At 39.8% G+C, this 27,019-nt stretch overlaps 1 protein-coding gene across 6 annotated transcripts in view; it reads right to left on the bottom strand.

Annotated features, from left to right (window-relative positions):
• ANKRD17 (ankyrin repeat domain 17) overlaps positions 1–27,019 on the bottom strand; it is a 75,214-nt gene that overhangs the window by 13,771 nt on the left and 34,424 nt on the right. For 2 of the 6 annotated variants that reach the window (XM_035323998.1, XM_035323996.1), the window contains exons 10-26: positions 26,658–26,767; positions 25,767–25,854; positions 24,666–24,793; positions 24,105–24,248; positions 23,449–23,551; positions 21,176–21,931; positions 14,027–14,175; positions 12,812–12,923; positions 12,484–12,629; positions 7,407–7,549; positions 6,508–6,721; positions 5,232–5,407; positions 4,268–4,430; positions 3,590–3,685; positions 2,353–2,469; positions 1,376–1,547; positions 120–567 (exon numbers count right to left, since the gene is read on the bottom strand). In XM_035323998.1, coding sequence (XP_035179889.1) covers positions 120–567; positions 1,376–1,547; positions 2,353–2,469; positions 3,590–3,685; positions 4,268–4,430; positions 5,232–5,407; positions 6,508–6,721; positions 7,407–7,549; positions 12,484–12,629; positions 12,812–12,923; positions 14,027–14,175; positions 21,176–21,931; positions 23,449–23,551; positions 24,105–24,248; positions 24,666–24,793; positions 25,767–25,854; positions 26,658–26,767 — 3,265 coding nt within the window. The remainder of the gene's footprint in view (positions 1–119; positions 568–1,375; positions 1,548–2,352; positions 2,470–3,589; positions 3,686–4,267; positions 4,431–5,231; positions 5,408–6,507; positions 6,722–7,406; positions 7,550–12,483; positions 12,630–12,811; positions 12,924–14,026; positions 14,176–21,175; positions 21,932–23,448; positions 23,552–24,104; positions 24,249–24,665; positions 24,794–25,766; positions 25,855–26,657; positions 26,768–27,019) is intronic. The other 4 variants (XM_035324001.1, XM_035323997.1, XM_035323999.1 and 1 more) reach the window with 3 other exon arrangements.

Genomic DNA, 27,019 nt, shown 5'->3' with positions numbered 1-27,019 from the left:
GCCTTGTTCACTTCCTAACAAATAATTTAAATATGCCATGTCCACAGAGTTAAGCATGCAACTTGCAAATGTCAGGCAACATCCACTTTAAATCGGCATACCTTGTCACAGCAACTTACTTGATAGATGATTTGCCAGTAACTGCTTTCCTCTCATCCTTTGGGCAAGTGACAAGGACCGATGGTTGCTTTTTGTTGCTCTGTGTGTTAGTAACGGCTGTGGAAGAATGATTGTCACTTTTGTGGCTGCTGTTACTATTGCTGCTTTCATCGCTACAGCTGGAAATCCTCATGTTGTCACTATCACCACTTTCACTAGTACTGCTGCTCTTAGATTCACCATTCACTTTTTCTGGTTGGCCATAGGAAATTGGGAGCTGGTCATCAAATATGATCTGAACATTATCAGGGGCTACTTTGTTTTTCCTGTTTTTCCTTTTGGAGCTTGTTGTGGTGATGGTATTATTCCTTTTCCCATGAGAACCTGCTAAAGTCGTCCAAGTTGCAGATATACCTATGGTGGTTGTAGTGGTAGCACTAGGAGGTTCCATTGGGACCTCTGGATCATCTGATGGAAGAATAAAAAGACATCACTAATTCAGCTGGCTTGAGGAAGCCTGTGTGGTTGTGTGTTCCAAATCACACTTGTCATGTCAAATGATTTATTAGCAACCTTAAAAGAAACAAGCAGAACCACTAACTAAGCAAACATCTGGAAAACTAGTATACATGTCATACCATGGAGCCTCTCCCTCTTTGTGGTAACTTATCTAGTATTTCTTTCTGATCTTGGAACAAGCGTGAAACTAAAATCAGACATGGAAGACAGCAACAGAAGCAATTACAGTACAAACAAACATGAAACCACAGAAACAAAGTTGTCAAGTACTCCTTTTTCTTTTAGCCTACCAGAGTCACGGAACTATCAAAATGAAGACCATTTCTCACCACAACATGAGATGAAGCTCAGGACAGTAAAGAGCCAGTATTTGAATGGATAAAGAAATAGCACACATTTGGAATTTTAATGTTGCCTTTTTTTCCACCTGATCCAAATTATCATTCAGTTTGTGAGCTAAAGAGTTATTTGGCCAAGTTTCAAGTATCAGGACCTGGAAGAAGAAACATGCTCAAGTCTTCTTCCCTGTGGTAAACTTAACCAGTAACTCTCACTGAAGCTTCTATCAGCAGTCCCTAGCCACACCAAGACACTGGAGAAGTCATCACGCTTATCTATGGGTTTCACAGAAAATGTAAACAAAAGCAAAGCTCAACAGGTCATAAAGACTGTATTCAAGTTTTGACAAGAAAAGCCATTAGAATACTGGAAATAGAATCAGACACGTTTCACAAACAAGGCAAATGGTTTACATCACCTTCAGCTTTTAGCTTCTCTTTCTCCTGAGCAGCTTGAAGTTCAAAATTCTCTTTGTTTTTTGCTTCTATTTCTTCCAGCTTTCTTCTCTGTTCTTCTTTTTTCTTCCTCCTTTTCTCCTTTCTTTTCTCTCTTTTGGCAGCCAGAGCCAATCTTCTGCTTTCTTCCCGCAGCTACAAGTCAAGCACATTGAACAATATTACAGGATGGCCCGTGCATTTCAAGAAATGTAGATGCTTTCTATTTCCTAAGAAGCTGAACTTGTGTTTTAGGCTAACACATTTATGAAGCCAAAGCTCAATTCCGTGATCTATTTATATTTCTGCACATTCACATCTTCCAAACAGATTGTTCACTCATGTTAACAGAAGGTTAGTGTAGAAATAGAGAACACTACACAAAATAAGCAAGTTACCTAAAATGATTTTTCAGGATTCTTTACACAACCTTGTGCATCTCAGCAGTACAATCCAATCACGTGTCCCTTACAAATATTAGAACATTAAATGTCTTCAGCTAGCTTCAGTACAAAATGTGCACTCATTTGACACTACACTTCTAGACAGATTTTTCCATAACATTTTTACTACAGAACAATGGCTTCCAAGAACATGATTAGTGTATTTTGCTGTATTAAAGACAAAACAGGCTTTAGACCTAAAATCCATACCAATGTGACTGGAAAATGCTTACCTATCATGCGCCTGACAAAAATATTATACTTAAAAATCTTTTTTTTGGTACAATGCTGCAGAGGAAATTGCTTTATCAGTCTCTTGATCCAATGAATCAGAGTCAGGAAGTAAAGTACAAAGATAACCTTAATAACTCTATGTTCATTTCTAGACACTCCAACTACAATTATTACACATACTCCTATAATTCAATACAGACTTTCACGGATCTTAGAATCTTGAAGGAAGGTGAAACTGGAATTTTAATCAAATAAATATTCACAACTCCAAACTCTTAACTTGCCTTTTCCAAGTCCAGTTCTTCTAAAAGAATGCTTGCATTTTTGTTGGCTTCAGCAGCCTGTCTATCTTTGGCTTGAACAATTGATTCCATACACAGGTGGCACTTCTTCAGCATCTCCTAAAATTATAAAGCCCATGAACCTTCTATTTGAAGAAATAAAATGGCACATGTTTGAATATACACTCTCAAGTTTACACTATTGATTTACTGACTACTTCATTACTTGCGCATGAGATTTTTAATGGAGAAAAGTGTTGCATTATGCCACTGCACAAACATCCATGTTAATACTAAGTTAAGCTCTCATATGTAAATAAGCTGCAAAAGATTCATTTATTCATTTTTTGAATGAATAGTGACATAGCACCATCACAGAGATGGAATTGATTTTCCTTCCATTCCAGAATAAGACCATAATGCCAATGGCAAATTGTTAAAAAGGCTGACAAAATAGCCTTCCCCGTCTCCCCCAACACCTGGGAAATATTTCTCTGTTATAGTACTAAGGTATATTAGTTGGATGGCAATAAATAGGTTTAAATGCACAGGGTAGCCAGCATCATGCAAGTGACCACTGGTCACTGCTACTGGCAGTAAAACGCATCAAGTTAAACATTTGCCCTTCTTCAGCCTCAACGTGCTCATAACAAATTGAACCCCATAAAGAAATATTATGGCCACATTCCTCCACCAATTGCTCTCCTTATTTCCATTTCTTATTTACAAAATACTACTTTGCCCTGGTCATGTAGGCTGAAGGGCCACCTAGTAAGCTGTTTAAAAAAAAAAAAAAAGCTTTGCTGTGAAGCATGGTTTCAATTTTCCTTCTTGCACAAGCTTTAACGTAAGTGCAAAGCTTCACACTTAAGCTCACTCTCTTAGCAGAAGTTAATTACCTCCACCTCACTGCAAAAGCCATCATAAATTCAATAGAAACATACTCAACAGGAGGAATTCAGAGTAGTCTGAGGAAAGGACAGGGAGAACATTTGAAAATAAACAAGCACATTAAACAACACTGCCCTTACTACTCCATTCACACCACAAAGGTTTACTAAGTTACAGTGGCTGCATGCTCCCATTTTTTCCATGCATTTTTTCCCCTGAACACTTTTCAAAGGGACTTACCGTTTCGCTGAAACTTGGTGCGCCAAGCTATAGGGTATTCAAAATATCTACTCTAAAGCTGAGTAACAGTACCATTCCTTCTGAAATATTTTCTTGCCTACGATCTTACCTTATCAGTAATCGTTGCTATGTACCTCATACATTCCGAATCTGATGGGAACTGGTTTACTTCTTTTACTAGGTAGCGCACCACTTTTACATGACCCTAAAAAAAAGAAATAGACAAGTAAATAAAGAATCTGTTCTCAAGTTGGTCTCGGTACAACTGTACTTTCTTATACTTCTGTATTTTATTTTTGGTAGTTTTTGGATGCCTGGCTCTGGCAAATTACAGCTGTAAATTGGAAATGATTGTAGGATCTACTACAGCACTTGAACTACACTCATGGGCAAAGAATCATCTCAAATCAAGTTGGACTAAATCCAAGTTAGTTTGTGAAGTGCTCATCCTCTATTGCATAAGAATCCAATCCATTTTTTTTAAGTTATTTTTCTAGTTCTATTCCATATTCCACCTCTTCACACAAATACATTGCCATCCATTTTCTCCTCTCTGGCCCATGAGAACCAGATTGTATGATGCCCATCAAGCAAATTTCTACTAGAATTTAACACAGACACTATACAGGTGACATATTATACCTATTTTTGAACATTCAACGCTAAATATTAAAACTACTTCACATTTTTAAAAACACAGCTTGTCAGTTATGTTCTGTTTATTCCTGCTATGTACAAATGATCAAGATAAAATTAATCAAGATCAAAGCTTAACTTCGCATTCTACCTTTCGAAAGGCTGCCATAAGAGGAGTTATTTTCCTGTTATCAGCAGCATCCACATCTGCTCCAGCTTGAACTAGCAGTTGGACAACATCTAGATGCCCTCCATTTGCTGCCAGCCACAGTGGAGTATTTCCCTTCTTGTTACGCACATCTATGTGAGCTCCTCTACGAAAACAAACATGTTCAATCAAAACAGTGAATCAGATTTTAGTTACTTACATCAATTGGACTTACAAAAAATTCATGCAACACCTAAGAACATTAGGCTAATTTGATATCCACTTGAACAGAAAACATGCATCCACAGTGCTTCAGCTTCTGAAATTATATTTTTAGTTTCTGATGCCATTAAGAACCTACAGTTGGCCTAAAAATCATTTTAATACTCTGAATCTTACTGTTTGTCAGCTGTCAAAAGCTTTGACAATTACCTCATTAACTCCCATCCATTAGTACACTCAATAACTTACTGAGAACAACTTGTGAGGTTGCAAGTGCAAGCCAACAGCTGGTGCCGCTACCAAAAGTTGCTCAAGAAACAATTACTCTGAATATGCTTTGTGATCAACCTATCTCAAAAAAATAATAACGTGCACATCTTGTGCTTTTTACCAATTTTACACTGCTATCTAAAATGGAGGTGTCAGGTGTACACATACCATAAATGTGATGTTCACAAGGAACTGTTTATTTCCAATATTTACTAGTCAGGGATACAGAAAAAGCTTAGTCCATCCGCTCAGGCAAACACAAGAACTCGAACACTAAACAGAACTTTCCTTGATCGCTCTCGCTAAATAAAATTAAGTAGCTACTAATGGTCAATGGACAGAACCTTTCCTATTCCTTACTACAGCATGTATTGGAACATACAGGTTAGAGAAGAGCACATTCAGGATCATCTTTAAGCAGCACACTTTCAAATACAGAATCACAGAATTCTAGGGGTTGGAAGGGACACAGTACCTGCTAATAAGAAGCTCACAGAATTTGTAGTGCCCTTTGTCTGCTGCAATGGTTAAAGCTGTATCTCTTGAGGAAGGTACTGGAGGAGCATTTACATCTGCACCTTTGTCCAGCAGAACTCTGCCCACTTCTGCATATCCACCAGAAGCTGCTTCCATTAATGGTGTGAGACCAGTCTACGACGAGCAAGCAGAAAAAACAAGCAATGAATTTGAAGGAAGTGGGGGGTAGGTTCACTTAAGAGCTAGGACTGATTTCTACTTCCAGAAGCACATTTCAAGTTCTGCTATAGAGCCTCTAACTGTTACCTGGCCAATTTTGTAGTAGCTTAGTGTTTTGTAGGGGCAATCCTCTTCAGCTGCACCAAGAAGAGCTTTCACTGAGCAGCACTTGGGAGGAAAGACACAGTGCACAGTGTCCTTCCGCTGCTGCAGTGTTGACAAACACTCAAAACCCACTGCTGTCACATTATCTCAGAACCAACAAAACCAACCTTATACAGCTGAGGATCAGCAAAGTACCACACGTGATACTGCAAACCTCATTTTCTACCTTCATTAAGAGATCCTATGTAGCAACATCCAGAAAATTCCTGGCCAGGTCAAGGGCACATTAACTTTAGCAAGGAAGATACCTACCATCAGCAAGCACTGAACAGCTCCCTCTGAGCTTCTCCTTGGCAATAACTACAAACGGGAAAAGGAGAACAGGATGCCACATCTATGGCATGTCTGTGTTTCTTTTTTTTTTCTTCCTCTCCTTTTAATTTTCAGTATTCTAGTATTTTTTCTACTAAAGAGTCTTCCCTGCAAATTCAAGAGCTGGGATCAATGGACAGACTCACAGAAACATAAATTTCCATTTCAATTCTGTTACCGCTGTGGATAGAAGCAGCTAGACAGATGAGACCATGAGCACAACAACCTAGACCAAGTATCTTGACTTTTTGAATTAAATTCTTATATTTTTTTCAGGTTAATGGATTACTTGTCTTCTGCTTGTAAGCACCTGAAGATGAAGTAAGACTTCAGAAGAACTGCTTCTCTTTCAATGAGCTGTATATGCACAGAAATAGTAGGTCTTCAAATACAGCCATTATTCTTACATTGTCTTTTTGTCAGTGTCAGAAATACTGAATTGAGCTATAGTTGATGTGGACTTGGCCAGTTCTGTTCACTTCCAAGGGGCATGCATAAAAGGCAAGGAAGTCATCAGATGACCACAGTGAAGTCAAGACTTTCAACCATATCTTTCTGGAGATGTATCTGCTTCTTACCTTAGCTCTATGTTCCACATTAGCTTTTCTATCAAGTAGCAGACTAACCACTTCAGTTCTCCCTTGGAAACAAGCCAGGGTCAGTGCCGTATTTCTATTGGTCTCTATCTGGGCATTTATATCAGAGCCCATGTCCAGTAATAACTTCACAGCAGCAGTGTGCCCATTCATGGCTGCCAACATTAAGGGAGAAATGCCCAATTTGCTACCAGTTCTGAAAGAGGAGAAAAAAAAAGTTTTAATCAATCACATATCTGAGATGACTTGAACAAAAAGAGTGAAAACAGAGTACTTAACCAAGAGTGAAAGTCTACAAAGCAACTACTACTGAAATAACGAAAGGTTCTTGATAGCAGCTTTGGACAAATACTTCCATTTAAAAGATAACAGGTGTGTTGCATTTTAATTGTTGTCAATTCCAAGGTCTCTCTTATCAGGAGCTTAACTTCTGCTTTAATGCTTTGCTTGTACAGCGCATGGCTGAGCTACTTTCTCCCATTCAATGGATGTAAGAAGCATTACATACATGCAAACACACATAAACAATCTTTCCTTAAAGTAGGCATCAGGAACAAAAACCTTCCCTCATTTAACCCAGAAGTAATTTCAAACTGGGAGGCAAACCAAAGCAAGAAGAAATACTTCTATCTTTAATCAAGGACAACTGATATAATATGATATAGGACAGAAGTTATCAAAATACACAGAGGGAAATGGAAGTTAAGCAAGCATTAGAAAAATCACAATCAAAACCCTTCCTTCCTACCTGAAGCCTAATACAGGTAAGATAATACATTCCTTGCTTTCATGTAATAAACAATAATTTGTTCTACTTAGTTATCAAGAAAGCCTTTTGGAAAGAATAAAGACCATGAAGAAGCAGTGAAAAGGAAACTTGCCTGGAATTGATTTCTGCCCCAGCATTTAGCAGAATCTTGATAATGTTCACATAGCCACCAGAAGCAGCAAGACTTAAAGGTGTGTAATCCGAAACATTCCTGTGCTCTTTGTTTGCCCCTCGAGCTAGCAGCAACTCCACCACCTGCAGTGTTTTGAAAAATAACATCTCGTTTTCTCTCAAACTTGCAAGTCTGACACAAGTATATTCAGGGCTTTTCAAAACCTAAATATACTGTTGACATCTCCCAGAAAGGAAGCAATTTTCACAGAATCATCTGGGTTGGAAGAGACCTCCAGGATTACCTAGTCCAACCTCTGACCTAACACCAACAAGTCCTCCACTAAACCATATCACTAAGCACTACATCTAAACATCTTTTACAGACCTCCAGGGATGGTGACTCAACCACTTCCCTGGGCAGCCTATTCCAGTGACTAACAACCCGTTCAGTAAAGAAGTTCTTCCTAATATCCAACCTAAACCTCCCCTGGCACAATGTCAGCCCATTCCCCCCCCCCCCATCCTGTCACCAAGCACGTGGGAGAACAGACCAACCCCCACCTCGCTACAGCCTCCTTTCAGGTACCTGTAGAGTGTGATAAAGTCACCCCTGAGCCTCCTCTCCTCCAAGCTGAACAATCCCAGCTCCCTCAGCTGCTCCTCATAAGATTTGTTCTCCAGACCCCTCACCAGCTTTGTAGCCCTTCTCTGGACTCTCTCGAGCACCTCCATGTCCTTCTTGTAGCGCAGGGCCCAAAACTGAACACAGTACTCAAGATGCAGCCTCACCAGAGCCGTGTACAGGGGGACAATCACTTCCCTTGCCCTGCTGGCCACACTGAGGTCAAACTAACAGGCCTATAGGTCCCCACGTCAACCCTCCAGCCCTTCTTGTAGATGGGCGTCACGTTTGCTAGCCGCCAGTCAAGTGGGACATCCCCTGATAGCCAGGACTGCTGATAAATGATGGAAAGTAGCTTGGCCAGCTCCTCTGCCAGTTCTTGCAGTACCCTCAGGTAGATCCCATCCGGCCCCATCAACTTGTGTACATCTACATTTCCTCATGGATTGTGAGGGCCACATCCCGCTCACCATCCCCTTCCAGAAGCTCAGAGTACAGGGTATCCAGAGAACAACTGGTCTTGCCTCTAAAGACTGAGGCAAAGAAGGCATTAAGCACCTCAGCATTTTCCTCATCTCTTGTCACTAGGTTTCTCTCCACATCCAGTAAAGGATGGAGATTCTCCTTAGTCCTCCTTTTTGTATTTATGTATTTATAAAAACATTTTGTTATCTTTAACAGCAGTAGCAAGACTGAGCTCCAGATGAGCTTTGGCCTTTCTAATTTTGTCCCTACACATCCTTACAACATCCTTATAATTCTTCTGAGTGGCCCACCCCCTTTTTCAAATGTCATAAACCCTCTTTTTTTTTTTTTTTTTTTCCAAAGCTCTAGCCACAGCTCTCTGTTCAGCCAGGCTGGTCTTCTTCCGCACCAGCTCATCTTTGGGCACGTGAGGACAGACTGCTCCTGAGCCTTTAAGACTTCCTTCTTGAGGAGTGAGTGCCCAGCCTTTCTGGTCTCCTCTGCCTTTCAGGACTGCTTCCCAAGATACTCTGCCAACCAGTGCCCTGAACAGCTCGAAGTCTGCCCTCCGGAAATCCAAGACAGAAGTTTTACTGGTCCCGCTCCTGACTTCGCCAAGAACAGTAAACTCTACCATTTCGTGGTCACTGCCCAAGACAGCTCCCAACCACCGCATCTCCCACCAGTCCTTCTCTGTTTGTGAACAGAAGGTCCAAAGGGGAACCTGGTAGGCTCAACCAGCTGTGTCAGGAAACTATCTTCCACACTCCCCAGAAACCTCCTAGACTGCTTTTTCTGAGCTGCATTGCATGTCCTGGATATGTCTGGTAAGTTGAAGTCCCCCACGAGAGTAAGAGCGGCCGATTTTGCAAATTTTGCTAGCTGCCTGTAGAATTCCTCATCCGTCTCCTTATCCTGGTTTGGTGGTTTGTAACAGACTCCCACCAGGATTCCTGCCTTGTTGGCCTTCCCACCAATCCTAACCCATAGGGACTCAACTTTATCATTCCCAGTCTCGGCCTCGAGTTCCACAACATCAAAACACTCTCTAATATAGAGAGCCACACCACCACCCCTTCTGTGCTGTCGGTCCCTTCTGAAGAAGCCTATAGCCAGACATTGCAGCACGCCAGCCACAGGAACGCTCCCAACCAGGTTTCAGTGATAGCAACCAAGTCACAGCTAGCCTGTTGCACAATGGCTTCCAGCTCCCCTTGCTTGTTGCCCATGCTGCATGCATTAGTGTAGATGCACTTCAGCAGTGCCATTGCCTGCTCCCCCAGTCCTGACACTTCTCCTTGGCACACTTCTAATGAGACTTATTCCCTCCCATCCCCATCCCCCTTCCTACCTAGTTTAAAGTCCTCTCAATGAGCCCTGCCAGCTCCTGGGCTAGTGTCTGTTTTCCCCTTCAAGACAGGTGGGATCCATCTGCAGTTATCTGGCCAAGTGCCAAGTAAAGCACCCCATGGTCAAAAAAAAAAAAAATAAATTCTGTGTTGGCACCAGCCTCTGAGCCACCTGTTTACCTGTCTGTACCCCTCCCTGCCACTGTAGGGATGGAGGAAAGCACGACCCGTACTCCATCTACTAATCATCCCAGTCCCCTAAAGTCCCATTTGATAGCCTTCAGGCTTCTCTCTTCAATATCATCTCTGCCAGCCTGGACTATCAATAGAGGATAGTAGTCAGAGGGGTGAACCATGTTAGGAAGCCTTCTGACAATGCCCCTGACCATGGTCCCAGGGAGGCAGCAGACTTCCCTACGGATAGAGTCAGGTTGACAAATAGCGCCCTCTGTTCCCCTGAGAAGGGAGTCGCCTACAACAATCACCCTTCTGCGCATCCAGAGGCCTGAACTGCCGCATTTTTGAGCGGGCACTCAGTCTGGGTGGCCACAGCCTGTCTGTAAAGAGCTCTCCGCCTCGTGATGACCATGGCGGTTTACCTAGAGGTAGGCAGGTGTTAGATGAGTTGTTCTCGTGAGCGGGGCGGAACGCTCTGCCCTGCCTGAGCGCGCCCTGCCTGCGCGAACTGCCGCACCGCGCCCTGTTCGCCGCGCTCCCCAGGGGCTGCTTTTGAACGGCCGGGGAGGGGGCGCTGCTAGGCTCCGCCTACGCCTCGTCAGCGTCCCTCACGAGGGCTGCCGGGTCCCGGTGGCTCCCTCGGCTGCCTCGAGTGGCCTCGATGCCGAAAAAAAAAAAAAAAAAAAAAAAAGCCCTGCCCGCCTCGATTCCCCGCTCCGCAGCGGAACGCGTCTGCCCCGGTACCGGCCACCTTCACTCTACCACTGGTCTCCATGAAAGATGACGCTTTATGTTCCCAAATTCACTGTGAGACTCATTTAAGATGTGTCACAACTACTCACTAACGTACCTAAAAGATTCTTATCAAATTGTGTAACAAATTTACCTCACTTTTCTGATTATTTCAGCCATTTTTAAAACTACCAAAAATAGAGATTTAGCTCAAATTAAGTATACAAAACATTCTTTTTTTTTGGTCCTCCCATTTTAATGCTCAGTGTATTGCCAAGTTAAAACCCATATTCAGACCAAAGCTGAGGAGAAAACAAGCAGTTCCATGCTTTCATCTTGTGTTCCCTATTTGCACCACTGTATCAGACTGCTGTAAAATACACACAGAACTTTCTAGAGAAACTAACGTTTGCATCACCACTGTTTTTTCCTGTACGTGAACAATAAAAAAAACGAAACGTCTTACGTCTTCCTTACAAATTAATTTACAACACAATTGCCAGCATTCCATATCCTACATGAAGCTTATATTCTGCAATGAAGTTTCTGCAGAACACTTGAAAAGAAACTAAACTTCCTAACAAAATAAGTAAAAATGAACACTGAGGTGAAAACCCTCTGTGTTATCCCCAATCCTATAATGTATCACCTGTTCCACTTTTATCTGGCAAGCATAAAACATGTTTTGATTGGTCCCACAGAGCTGAAGCCAAAAGCTTTTTCATTACAAAATTCTGACTTGAAATCATGTATCTAACATGTTCTGAATGGCAATAAAAAGCCTAAAGAACTAGCAACTTTTAGTAACATTTTGTCTAAGGAAGTAATCATCTAGCAAAACCACAGTATTCTGCACCAGGATATAGCCTCCCTTGGGGCCTTTGCAACCCAAATAGAAGCATTAACAGAAACACAAACTTGAAATTTGTAAAAAAAACAAAACAAAACAAAAAAAAAAACGTTATTTGTTTCTGATCATTTGTGTTCACAGAACACAGTATTTCTGGTAACATTAAAGACTTCCCTTACATTTACTTCTGATCAATCATTTGAAAAATCATAGAATCATAGAATATTCCGAGTTGGAAGGGACCCATAAGGATCATCAAGTACAACTCCTGGCACCGCACAGGTCTACCCAAAAGTTTTAGACCATGTGACTAAGTGCACAGTCCAATCTCTTCTTAAATTCAGACAGGCTCGGTGCAGTGACTACTTCACTGGGGAGCCTGTTCCATTGCGCAGCCACCCTCTCGGTGAAGAGCCTCCTCCTGATATCCAGCCTAAATGGTTTGGTATTATTATTATTTTAACTGTAGAGATCTACAGTACTCTGATATCCTATGTCCTGTGCAGAATCAACTAACACAGGACACTTTGGCTCCTATATGGAACCCATTCATGCCTAGCTCCAGCTTCTCAACAGGAACATTCATGCCATTTACTTTCCTATTCACATCTAATTAAGGTAGTAAAAGCCCTATAACTAGCCCCTAGTTATAAGGTCTGTTGCAGAGCTCTAGTCCAGCCTATTAAAACAGAAAAAGAAATTTATCACACGTGTTGCAATACACAGCTTGAAGAATGTTAAGCTCTTTGCATCTTTTTTAAAAAACACCATCCTGAAACAGCATGGTGAATTAAGTTACTACAGGTATACTGCAAAAATACTTGGTATACTGACACAAATCTTCTGCAACCTGCTTTTAAAGACTTAAGTTTTACTTCACCTCTTGTCTCCCTCCTGAACAAGCCAAAGACAAGGGAGTGTCCTTGGTTCTCTCCGACTGGGCTTCGATATCAGCTCCGTTATCAAGTAAAATTTCAACAACACCCACATGGCCTGCTGTGGCAGCCAAAATAAGTGGAGTAAATCCTAGAATGAAAAAGGATGTTTGAAGAATATGCATTCATAACTTCAAGTTAAGTGACATAAGTTAAACCACGAAGAAAGCAAGCCTAAAAGCTTCACATAAAGACTACATTTATTGTCTATTTATTTATTGTGGTATACTGGAAGACTAGAGTTGGTCTGTACTGTCACAGTAAAATACCTACCTTTCTTGTCCCTGTGTTCAATATTGGCTCCTCTCTCCAGCAGTGTTTGCACTAGTTCTTCATGGCCACCGGCACAAGCAAGTGTCAATGCTGTGTCATGATTACTCTCAGTCTAAAAGAAAAAGACATCATATACAAGAAATAATTCCTTTTAGGGTACAAACTCTGTTATAAGGCCTAATAGCCAAAATACAACTGTATCTACAACAAAAACTTTTTGTAAGCTTAAGACCCATCTACTGATCAAGTAGTTTACTGTTGTGTTCAATTTCATAACAGGATTCCACTACTCAAGTCAGCTCTGTTGGGAGATTTAAGAACACCTGACAAGAACTGAGATTGCTCAAAACCAGATTTCATCAGTGAGAGCATCGTTTTAGTTTTGCCTTACTCTATTACGACCTAGGATAGTTCAAAACCAAGCCCAGTACTGATACGCATTGTCATCTACCAAGGAGGCACATTGGGTTATGGCAGGAGCAGCAATCTCCTGCAGAAACCAAGCCCATTGCCATGAGCGGCTGAACTAGCTAGAACTGGTTTCTCAGAGACTTCTCTTGCTAAACCACAATAATCTCTCATTGCAATCCAAAACAATCCACCCTCCCTCTTATTCACCCTGCCTGTATCTCAGCCGTAACATCTTAACCATGTTACATACAGTCTAGAACCATGCAAATATATATGCAAGGTAGTATGCTCGTTTTTTTTTTTGATAGCCAGCTAGCTGCCATTCAATATTAAGTAGTAGCTTTTAAAGTTATCTTCAATAAATATGTCTTCTCTATAAGTGGGAAGGAGAACTCTTACTTCCTCTTGCTAAACAAGTACAAAAACAATTGTTTCTTTCAATACTTTCATGCTTCTGTCAAGCTTAGTGGTCACTGGCCACCAACTCGAAGCGCAACTGGGAAAAGCAGTGTACAAGTTGTAAATCTTGTTTTTGTCTTCAGGAATCATGCCCCAAAAGTATTTAGAAGTAAAAGAAATACAAAGTGTTTGATCATTCAATGACTTTGCCTTTTGTTCAGCTAGAGCATTGAGGAAAGTGGGTTGCAACTCTCCAGAGAGTTGTGCTGGCTTTCCAAAAGCAGCTAATCAAGTCTCTAGAACCCAATTCACTATATAACAGATCTGTTTACTGTATATGAATTATTCAGGATACAGAGGCAAAGCAGCTACACATCTGTGTTGCAGTGCCAATGGCAGGCTTACCTGGGCATCAATATCTATAGCAGGGTAGATTGGTAGCATGGCTGAAGGAGAAATGATAGGACTTGGAGTTGGCGTCTGAGGCTGGGAGACAGAAGTTGCAATGCTGTGGGTAGGAGTGTTTGACATTGCAGATGCTCTTCCACTCACTGCTGTTGAACAGAATAATTATACTTAGTAAAGGCAAAAATTTTACCTCGCATTTTTAACATGACAATAAGCAGCCAGTGGGACCAAACTCCCACCAACGTAACTCCCCAAATACTTCGCTATTCACAAATACATATTTTCCACACATTTATCCCAATCTTTGAGCCCTCAAATCTTTGAATTTATCAATTACAAAAAAGTTTAACTGTATTAGATCACCAAATAAATATGTAAGTATCAGATTGTCATGTTTTCTAGATGCCCACTATAGAACAGATATACTTTATATACATATATATATATATGTGTGTGTGTATATATATATATATATATATATATATATAGTCAGAAATCTTCCCTACAAGTCATTCATTATTTGGAGCAGTAATTACATACCTTTAAAAGCTGAACTGTGAAACAAGTTAAATCAATAGTTATCTATGCTTTTTTTTTTTTTTTCCTTAAAACAGCTTAAGGATTCCTATGTAGAAGTCCAACTACCTCCCCCACTCCCACCACCTTCCCCAAACATCACAAAAAAGCAGCAGAGCTAGCACCAGGATGCTCACATGGCAAAACTTGTTGAAACTAGTGAAGTAGAAGCTTCTTAACAGCCATTTTGCAAGGACTGTGGTCAAAGAGGTTAGGACAAGCAAAAGGTAATACCATTTTACTGTTGATGACAGTATATCGACATGACATAAAATAGCACCAACCACCACACTTCCCTGAAATTCATTTCATACATAACGGTTACAAGTATCGAGGTAACTTGATACTAAAACAGCCTCTGAGGGGGGGGGGGGGGGGGGTAATCCAGTTTTCCTTAAAGGAATTCAGTGTTTTTTCTTCATGATTTTTCTCCCATATTTTTCCAAGTCTTTATCAGGTATGATCAGCAAAAGGAGAAAGTGAAGTGCTATACTATTCTGTCAAGCTTACAAAAGGACCTTTTACTGCAAAATGAAAGAAATATGGTTTACACATTGTCCACGCTCATTGAATACACAACACTGAGTAACCTTGCAGAATACTGAAATAATGCCCCTTTACTTTATCCCCAACTTTTGGGGTCACATTTATTTTTCAAATAGGTTTAGTAATCAGCCATGTCCCAGATTACCACACATGGTTAGTTGCTCTAAAATTTAGTTAGAAGGGATAACATTTTCAACAGATGTCACAGAAGTTTTACCATAACATGCCTATCATGCCAACTCCCTTCTCTGCAAGGCAGCTGTGTTTTGAATCCATTACTAATTTGATTTCTGGACTTCCTATAACAAGTCCCAGCAAAAAAGCTAACAAATGCCATTGAAAAGAAACAAAGAAACCCCTACTTATAGCATAAGAAATATGCTTAACCTTGTATTTAAATTTAAAACAAGACCCAACCTCCATTGATGTTCATATCAGAATACCTTTGAAGTATGTTCTCATCTTACGAGAAAAAAAAAAATCAAACTAGGTATGGATTAAAATAAAAATGCAGATGCTGAGCCAAAGTTGACTGACAAAGTCAAAAACTGTGGCATATGGGAACTCTGTATTGTACAGAGCTAATTTAAGTCTCACCTAATATTTTTTAGCAGAGAGTCTACTTTAAGCTCATCTATTTTCTTAGGCTTGTTGTAAAGAGATATAACCTCATTAATAACATAACAGCCCATTTGTTTCATAGAATATAAGAATGTTTGAACTCTTGTTCCTGTATTTACACACATGGCAGTAATGAATAATTGTGGAGGAAAAAAAGAACGAGTTTGCCTTTCTCCAAGATCTAGGAGAAAGCTCTATCAGCTTAAACAGTAATGGAATGAAAAAAAAAAAAAAAAAAAAAAAACACAGTTCTTGACTCTCAGATCTGGTCCCAAGGGACCAGAGAAAGATGGTAAAATGAACCCATTAAAAATGTGAACCTTGCCATAGAACCCTGCACAGGAGATTTCTACAGCTGCTAAGGATTACTGCTGGAACCCCAGTATAGGGGCTGGGGAGTATGCACTGTGTTACAGGAGCCACTACTAAAACTATTCGCATTTTTTAAAAATTAGGAAAAAAAAAAAAATCAAGCTAGTTGGGCAAATCAATTCAGGTAAAGCCTCTTATACCAATGGCGTTGCACTGGAAGGAGAGGGCAGGGGGAAAGAGGTGTTTAAAAGCCAACAGCTCATTCCCCAGGGAAGAAAACCTTTATTGTACAATCCATGTGCAAATGCTTTTATGACTGCTAGCAGAAGAGACCATCAATATGCATGGTGGCTTACAGTTCTCACATTAAATATATCTCAAGTGTGCTTCAGAAATAATTCACAGATATATAAACAGTTCATATCCCTGAAGTACATTTCACTGAAGTATTAATTTTTATGGCTAACAACTTGGATTATTTTTCTTTAAACACCACCTATGCAGAGTTCTTACTTTTAATCAACATGCCAAGTGCAGTAACTAGAACCTTGACTGTGTCCAAACAGAAACATTAGATGTTCTCAATTAACCAAAAGTTTTTTACACCAGTCTTGAGCAGTGAAATAGAGTAACCAACTAGTTTTATCTTGAAATAAGTCTAAACACATGGACAGCTAAAGCTTCGTACTTCCCTTCTGCCACTCCATCTGCTTTAGTAGACCAGTTGCAGCATTGAACAAATTCTGCACTTCCAACATCAGACCCTCGTAACTGGGATACTAATGTCTTCAAAGCTAGTTCACAATTCAAGCACTTTAGTATACACTTGCTCTGGTACAGGACCAACTACCAATCTTAAAAACACAACGATACAAGGTAAAACTCTGAGAAGTTTAATTGTCAGCCCCAAGCACCACTTGACTACACTAACTAAAGTCTTGGCATTTGTTAAGATACTGGGCAATCAGTTTTGTACTTATTATCATTGGTAGCATTGTTGCTCTTCACCCTTGTTTCTCTCTGGACATCTCAACTTTTCCTCAGCTCAAATAAAAAAAGGACATCACTGCTGCTGCCTTCTCCCACAAGCCCAGCAGCCCCACCATTCAGAAATCCTTGGCTTACACACGCAGTGTGTAAAGAAGTGGAGGAATAGCAACAGTCAAGTTAACAAAAAAAAAAAAAAAAAATCAAAAAACCTCAAAACAAACACAAGATACTTAACAACTGAGACTTTTTTTTTCTTCCCCTCACTGATCTACAGGCCCTAGAATAAAGGTATGCCTTTAAAAATAAGCCTAACATTTCAAAAAGGAATATTTTTTTTTTGTGGTGATCAAGTTTATTCCTTCCTCGAATACTTCAAATTTTCACTAAGTACAGTATCTTATAGAAACCAAACCCCTTTATAATCCTTATTATCTTTGTCAACCATCAAGATTGATACTAGTGTTGTCTGATTGTGGGCACAGTGTTCTTCTTATTTGCTTATTCTTTATCTCCTTTACAACTTCAACAGTAAGCATATAAAAGTGCTGTTTCATACTACATTGCAACAAGGCAAGATGAGGGACTGATAAAGTTACAAAAAATACTAGATACTGCAGTTTCTTCTAACTTGCTTTAAGGCAACTCAACAGCTTCAGTTTCTTCTCATCTACCCCCCACTATCTTATACTGTGATTGCTTTTTTAGTACCTCAACTTATTAAAAGCTATGTTCCTGCCAGCAAGCTTACAAATCAATACCAAACACTTCAGATGCATAACATGCCTTGAATTACAAGGACCCAAGTAATGTTCTGAATTCTAATACAAACACACAGCATTACTTCTACACACAAACATCTCTGCAGATGAAGCCCAAAAACCATACCACAGCTGTGTTCTTAAATCAATGATTTTTGTTAGAGTCTAGCCCTTCCTGAGTGTTCTTTCATGTCAAGATCCAATCTTAAAAGGCAGACTACCACAGGCTCAGTCCCGTACAAAATCAGCTGCCTAGCAATAGCCACAAGTCTCTTAACACTCCTAGGACAATGGTCTAAATGCATCTACCATCCACTTATAAGAACAGCATAACCATTGCCAACAACTGATCATAGTCACACCAGAGCATAAAAGCTTCTATCTTTAGAGTTTTCCAGATCTCCTGCATGCATTGCAGATGGGATTCAATTTCATTATTTTGCTGTGATGCTGGCTCTCTCTTGTAATTTTTTTACAGTGTTGAGTTCCCAGTAAGACCTAACAGTCAATGTGTATTTTCTTCTCATGTATTAATTAAGCTAGTTAAAACTATTGCTGACTCAGCTCACAAGGTAGCTTCCAGGAATTAACCTATCAAGCACTTCAAGATTCCTGAAATACTTTGTGAGGCTGTTACCAGACATACTCCTTTGGAAACAGTGATCTACTTCAACATAGGGTTAGTATTAAAAACAGAAGATGGTTTAAATCACACATCATTTAACATATGCAGTATTTTGAGTTAAGAGTTTTATAAACTTTTCCACCACTAAACACACACTTCTAATTCACCAGCCTCTCAGCAAGCAAACACCATGTCTGTCAGGATCTGAAGCTGAAGAGCAAGCCCTCTCCTTGTCCTGGATTCCAGCAGGATCAGAAAGGAACCCTATATTGTGACTGCAAGATTATTTGCTACTTTTTCAATTTTCCCTATTACTTTAAAAAGAACAACAAAACAAATCAAAAAAAGCCACAACCACCTCAAAACCCTCCAGTCAGTACATTTTCCCATTGTGTCTCCAGACAACTTCTGTAGAGCTCTGGTAACACCAATTAGCTTCTACACTAACAAGGAAATTAACATCCCAGAGTTGATTTAGGAACAGCACTTGACCAGGAATATTGGTACCTTTACTCTAGCCTCTAACTAATAAAAGCATTTACACACATGACCTTGTTCTAAAATGTACTTAACACGGGAAAATTCAACTTGCAATAAAAACAGATTAATATTATATAAAGTTTACACAGTCAAGGTGTATCATTGTTTTTGTAACTGATGAAACTCACCTAGTGCTGCAAGCCACTGATATGTGATGGAACTACCCTCACGTGTCTGTCACTGCCTCAGAAACAGGAGGTTTGTATCCATGAGGGATAATCTAGAGGGTTCCCATTAAAGCAGTACAGAAAACTACTGCTGAAGTATTTAGCTGCTGTGCTTAAACATTTTGTGTTACACTGAGCCCATTTCCATTCCACACTAAGTTCTGAAGCGTGCAATCAACTTGGCTTCAGAGCTGTATAGTCAGGTCTATGTCTGCTCTCTTGAAAATTACTACTTGGCAGAAAAATAGAGATGGAATTTCATTTATACAACCTATAACAGACTTCCACAAAGGCCTTCCAAAGCACAATTTAGATCTCATTTCCAATTGCACGCGTGTGCTCTTGTACTAAGAACTGAGACTAAGGAGTACAAAAACATTCACTCAAATGTTCATTGGAAGTATCTGACTTTCACAAAAAGGATGCACAAGCACTTGGATATGGGCCAGCTGACCTAAAATCCCAGATCCTCGCTATGTTACATGCAGTTAAATACATAGCAAGTGTCTTCTAACTGAAAGTTTAAGTCATATTTAAAGTGCATTGCACACATACTTCATAACTACCCACAAACCACGTTTTCTGTCTTGAACTGAGTATCTGATTTTGGCACATATCCCAGCAGATCCACATGAGAGACCTTCAGCATCAGTGCACACTATCACAAATGTAAGTAGTTTTATCTACCGTCTCATGTCTCCTGTTGGATTTGTATGAACTGACAGCTTCCAACTCTTGTGTCTAGGCTTAAACTAACACCAGATTTTCTAAATACAATCTCTGCATGTCCCTTAAGTTTCAGTGATCTTTAAGGAGGCTTTGCCTAAACATCAGAGTACTCATGAGGAGCCTAATTTTCATCACACAGTTTTAGAAGCCTTGTTCCAATTTCAAACAATCACCACCTGGTATTTCATAGTTACCAAATCCTCTATTCACTGTGCACCATTACTGTACTCCCCTAATTCCTGCAGTACATGCAAGAGACGCTCCACACCTCTGCAACTTTGGGCTAGAATATTTCTGTAGACCTGCCTTTTCGCTAGCTCACATCGTAACATGATGTCTTACACTGTCTCCTTACAAAGGAGATTTAAGACAGAGCATTTTTAAAAATAAACATTCAGTTTCACAAAGAGCACCCTAACAAACTTCAATCAAGTAACATGATTTTTTCCCAACATTCCTAAACAGTTAACTTGTATTCAAATAAGTACTCAGAATGAGTATTTCAGCCATTACATTAACAGGGGATTACATGCAACTAAAACACGTGTAAAGGAAAGCAATGCTAGCAGCTCTCACTTTCCATGGTATTTAAGGTCTGTTTCATTATTTGTAGTTGCTACTTTTTAAGGCCTTACAGCTCTGATGTAATATGGGCAAAGAAATCTCCAGAGCAACTAGAAAAACTTGGTGAGGCTAGATTTTATCACTGACAAACCAACAATTTCTATGAATATACTGAAAAATTTAATGGAATTACTGCCTTTTCTTCTGAACAGAAGTAAAAGTTTCCTAACGGTTCACTATTCAAGGCCAACTAGAGCAGCTCTCACTCAAAAGACAAGCCTACAGGTTTGCTACAAGTTGTAGGCTTAATGTAGGTTCAAAGCCTGTTCTGAGCACTTCAAGTCAGCTCTCTGTCAACTAGCCAAAAGTACTAACAAACAGCACCATCGTGATGTTATTCCTGAGCTACAGACAAGCTGAAAAACTTTTTTCTCTCTAGTATACCCCACCCCCCAAACCAGAAAAGAGGTAGAAATGCTATTTCTGACATACCAACCTGACAAACAGGCACCTGTTAGCACAACAAAAGGAAAGGCAACCCTGCAAATCGAAAAGTTAAAACTAATTCTCTGAAAACCTCAACACAGGGATATCAGTAGGCTAGAGGTACTGCTGCAGAGCTAGCAGGAATACACAAACACACACACACACAAAGAAGTTGACATACCCTCAACTGGTTAAGCAAATATTATACCTGCTCATAACAATATAAACCCACCTGCCATGATGTCATCCAGCGTGTCATTGAGCGTCTGAGCAGGGCTGGCTACCATTAACCCTTGCTGTGTTTCTGTCAGTATTCCTTGCCCCAGCCCTGCTAGTTGTGCTTGGCCCAACACTGGCTGTCCAACTATTACACCTTGCAGTTCTGTAAGATTTGCGATGGACCCTGGAGGTAAGGAACCTGCTGCCAGAGGCAAAGCTTGTGGCATCGCCAGAGGCTGAATTGGTGCAAAACCCGTCTGCGCAGCAGCTTGCTGAGGATCATCTTTAAGCAAGATGGGGTCCACTTGCTGTAATCGTGCATAGTCTCCCTCTGAGAGTTGTTCTCCTACCCCAACAGGAGTCAGTAGTCCCAGGTGCTGGCAAGACTGTTGCTGCTGCTGCTGCTGGAGCTGAATTCTTTGCGCTTTTACCTCTAGATATTGCTTTTTTAGCTGCTGCTGAGTTTTCAGCTGTAACTCTCGTTCCACTTTCTGCAGTTCCTCCAAAATCTTTTGTTTCTTCTGGATCTGTTCCTCTCTCGTTTTGTTCAGCTCCTCAATCTTCTCTTTGGTGAGCTGGTCAGCGTGTGCCAGTTCCAAGGACTGCAGCTGAGCATTCTTCTCTATGGCTTCTTTTATCCTCTGCTCCAGCTCTGTCAACTTGCCCTGAGCCTCTTCTACAATGCTCTCTGGAGACTGATTGGTGATGTAACCCTGTACATCCTGGTTGTTTGCTGGCAAATGACTGCTGGACTTTTGTTTAGAAGCAGCTGTGTGAAAAAGAAACCCCCTCAGAACCAATGGAAGTGCATATGAATGGCATCCTCATTATAGAGCTACTGTTGGGATGCTAAATGCACCAAGACACAGCACCCACAGAAGGTCAGTGTACTGTAAGGCCCTCAAAGGAAATGGTATCTTTCACTATCAATTTTAACACAGCAGTCAGATTGCAAATTAACAGTATAGATTATTGCGCATACATTCCAAATAACCCCTAGGCTACGTTGAAATATTTACTCCAACAATTGTTATACTTTCGCCAAATGAAGCGATTGTCTCAAGAGCCGCTGTTATCAAGTGGTGCTACAAATGGAAACAAAAGGGTAGGATATGCTGTCTCTTCACTTGATCTTTTGCGACTGTCATCATGTTAAGGCATAAGTGTATCGTTACAGCCCTGAAGCACAGCAAAAGCGATGCAAAAACATCTCAAGGGACACGTGACTTTGCTCAGGCCACCAGTTTTGCGAGTAGCTTAGTATGTTTTAGGAAGTACTACACTTTCTAGGAACACTGAATCCTTTCACTACAGGTATCCAGCTTAGCTCAGTTGACAAACAGTGCTAGAACCCAGGATAGTCATTTATATTTAACATGATCTAACAGGGTATGTTTAGCCACTACATTTTATCCATAGCAGACATGACTTTGGATGTGTCAAAACTCAACTCTGCCCAGGCAAGGCAAATAATTCAGCCTTCCTGTAAGAATGAGCGATGGACTAATCCAATACATCTTTTATGAAGAAGTCCACAGTAAAACAGCTGACATGGTCTGCCATACCAGTTGGAGAAGGAACAATCTGTTAATTTTGAAGGGTGAAAGACAAATCAAAACCCAGGATTTGAGCCAGTGGCGGTGCCCAGTTTCTTCCAGTAATCCTTGCTGTATTTCCAGAACAATACAAGTGTACACACAGTATTAATTTTATGACATGCACGCCTGTATTTGCACTATTGCTGATCCTTGATAAAAAAAAATATTTTGGAAGAGACTTCTAAAGTACAGAAAGAGTAAAGTTATCAAAATAGTGATTTCAAAATAGATGCAAATTTAGTCCTAGGAGGTGCTAAGCCACATCAGACTAAATGTTTTGTAGCACAAGAAATTCCGCCTTCAATCGAATTAGTCAAACCCACTCCAATACTACTATCCTAAGAAAACACGGGTTACCCAATCAACTACCATATGGAACTTAACAGTTGCTACAAATTCCACTAGCAAATTTATGCAGGTTTCTGGGTGACATTCTGCATTAGTCCAGTATGTCAAACTAATATATATATATATGTTTTTACTTAGGCAGATTTCTTGACGCTATGTGATTACAGGGTTAGATGACTGATACTTCATATTTGATAGATAACCAATCCTTAAAAAAAAAAAATTTACAGTTTCCTTGACTGAATCCATTAACACTCTTCATAGGCACTACTCTGCTGTAAGTGCAACCCTAAATCTTCTAACGGATATTTAGAAAATAAGCTCCAGAACTAAGACTGACCTTTATTTCTGATGGGAAGGGTTGTAGCGACATTAGCAGGGGGTTTGTCAGGCTCCTGGGGTGGGACGACCATGGGCAGCGCCTGCACTGGTACACGAGGAGCCTAAAATGTTGGATACTAATAGATTATTTTCCTCATACTCTAATCTAGTGATAGTTCAATAGAAGGTAAAAAAAAAACCTGTTAGAAAAGCAGACTTTCATGGTAACTAATAACATTTCATATGTTTTAAATATGTTGAGTTCAATAGTTAACCATTTGAGATCGCCTGACTTCCATATGCTTGGCGTTCTTCACCTAGGAAATAACTTGCTAAAGAAGACTCATCTCTGTACTGTAAAGTGCTATATTCTGCAAAAGGAAATAAAAGCTACAGTGGGCTACAAATATAACTCTGAAGAACAGCCTCATTAAAGCAGACTTCAGTTACTGGCTTTTTACTTATCACTTTTCCATTAATCTTTATAGAACAGGAAAAATAAAGGACTACACAGCAATGCTCAGAGGATCTTCATTTTCACAACAGCTCAAATTTTCACAATTGACCTACAGTTCAGTAGTAGATGAAGTGACATGGACTTCTTTCAATTTTGAACGAACTGCAACAAACACAAACAAAGCCCCACAAAACGGAATGTCAGCTCTTATATCTTACCCTATTTAAATCATGGGATGGTGGGGTCAGCTGAGTAGCATCAGGTGGAGGAGCAGAAAGCAAGTTGTTGGGGTAGTCTAGAAGGTAACAAACCACACTGGTATGACCACCCTTTGCTGCCTCTATTAACATAGTTGATCCATCCTAAAAAGGCAAAGATCACACTATTAGAAAAGATCATAGTGAAAACACGATAATGCTGAAATGTTTTGAGATAAAACAGTATATATTTAGACTTCCTTAATATTCCACCTGCGGCAAGTCTATAACTAAACTTAAAAACAGTATTTTTTTTTTCCTCAACTACAACTGGAGCTCAGTCTTCAAATTCATGCTAATTAACAGGTCTGTGCTCCTCCAAACACCAACTCCTATAAACATATAACTGAACATAATGCCTGTTTGTGGTTTTCACTGAAATACCTGTTCTTTGATCTTACTGCGATCATGATATGTTGGGTCAGTTGCAGAGAATACTTAAGTAAATTCTCTTGCGTATATTCAGCTATAACATGAATGGAAGACTACTTCAGAGGAAAAGAAGGTAGCTGAATTACAAACCTTCAATCTGTGTGTAGGATCAGCACCATGAGCTAGCAGTAACTCCACAACTGCCAAATGACCTCCAGCACAGGCCAGTGACAATACTGTATGATCATTGTTAGCAGTGGTCCTGTTCACATTTGCTCCTTCAAAAACAGAGGGAAAAGATTATATATATATATATTTTTTTTAAAAAAAAGAGACTTAAATTGGTTCTCCTCTACCTATCTTCTAGATAGAAGGGATACCAAGCTTGCCTTCTTAAGCACAAAGATACTGTCTTTGGCTACAGTCTTGCAACTGATATATAAAATGCAAGTCAAACTCTCATCAGAAGCCCATTTAACCTGTCACAGTCATCAAATTCAACGTCTCAGTCTTGTCAGGTAGAATTTGACCCTTAGCATACATGCCTCCAAGAACAGAAACACTACCTGCACTGACACTCCAAGCCCATTGTTCAAACAGGTATGTTAGCTCATACCAAACTTCACACAGTAGGCAAACCTATTCCTTTTAAGTTTGCTAGTAGCTTTTTAGAGAGTGGTATCTTTCTCTAGAAACGATTCAACACATGGATCTTAGCTGACTGCTAGATTACCAGTTGCAGCTACAGAGAAAAAACTACATCATACTGAAAACTTCAGGTTAGTCCTGCTCCACACAAGGAAGCTAAGGGAAAAATCCTTCAGTTTGTAAGAAAAGAAAAAAAAAGTTCTGAGCTCTGTATCCACACTACACGCCCAGCGACATAAGGCTGCGACTGATAGTTCTGACAACATGAAACAAGTTATAATCAAGATGCTGAAACAAACAGGTGCTTGAAATTGAACTTTTGAACAAGATAGTGCTCAAGAGCTGTACATGGCAACACCCAGTAAATGCTATGGTTGTTACTGCTTTTATTAGGAATTAGAGAGTGGAATATAACTTTTTTTAAAAGTTGAAGTTTCCCCTAATCTCACTTGAAACCAGAGGTGATCATTATGAGCCTAGTTTAAGAATCACTGAACTGCTTTAAAATATTTCAACCAAATCCAAGTTAAACTACTACTGATGTATGTTCCTAACTCAGAGCATCTCTAACAGCCAAAGCCAAGAGCCTTTACACAAACTTACCTTTACTAATCAAAAACTGAACAGTGCAAACGTGACCTGCCCTTGCAGCTTTCATGAGAGGAGTTCTTCCACCTTCTGATTCATGCTCCTAGAACAGATAAATAAAGATTTAAAATTCAGCAAACACAAGTAGCGCATCTAAAAGGACATAATCCAACTGTTTGCTTTTTGAATTGGAAAACATCAGATGTGGAAGATTCCTCTTCAGTGTTTGACAGTCTACCAACATTGAATTTCAAACAGCACAGCATTTAAGTATATCTTGCAGACAAATGAGAACATCTACCTACCTTTGTATAGGTCTAAGATGCCTGGATAAGAAGCATTCAAAGCACATGCTGGTGATTATAAATTAAAAAAAGAATTTTATCACGCTTAACTACGCTTTTTGGTAACCTACTGGTGTACAAGCCTGGTGTAAAAATCAACTGACCTTCATTATCTTAGTTCCACTATGGTACACCAAATAGATCACATCAGAACTGTCAACTGCTGCTTAAGTAACAGAAAAAGTTTGCAAATTCAAGTCTTAAACCATAATCAGCTCACCAATTCCAAGCCTAGTACATTTCAGCACTGCACATGACAGAAAAACAGAATCCCGTTTTCCTGTACAAGCAACCTTGAAGTGTTTAGAAATGCTTTAAAAATTAACTGCCAAAGTTTTTGGTATGACCTACACATTTCTAGGCAACAAAACAGTCTCGTATCTGTTAGAAAGCCATCATCAGTTCTTACTTCGTTGAAAGTAAAAAGGTCAAAAACCAGTACAAAACCAATTAAAACAATTAACACTCAACAGCAAGTTTTCAGCAGTGAACATGAAACAAAACACACGTCATTAATTACGGTATTTCCCACTTGTAACTTCTAAAGAAAATAATTACTTACCAGATCTGCTCCTGCCTGAAGTAAGACATCTGCTACATCAGTATGGCCATTTTCACACGCATATGTCAGTGCTGTGTCACCTGTTGCTGTTGTTGCATGCACATTAGCCCCTGAAGCAGTATTAATGAGCATGTAAGCTTTATGGAGTTCATTACAGAAAATATGCAAGTATATTAATAATCTTTTATAAGATCAGATAGCAAACAATTTTCTCCTTTCAGTACAACATTTACATTATTAAATAACTTAACAATACTCTAGGGAAAAAAAAACACCACCCAAAACCTAGAACTTAAGTTCCCAGAAAACTTAGATCAACTCAAGTCTAAAAAAGCTAAATAAGGGTCCAACTAGTACATTAT

This window comes from Oxyura jamaicensis, chromosome 4 (genome assembly GCF_011077185.1).
Source record: "Oxyura jamaicensis isolate SHBP4307 breed ruddy duck chromosome 4, BPBGC_Ojam_1.0, whole genome shotgun sequence".
Taxonomy (NCBI): Eukaryota; Metazoa; Chordata; class Aves; order Anseriformes; family Anatidae; genus Oxyura; species Oxyura jamaicensis.
Note: the sequence above shows the minus strand (reverse complement) of the source record. Positions and strands in the feature narration are given on the sequence as shown.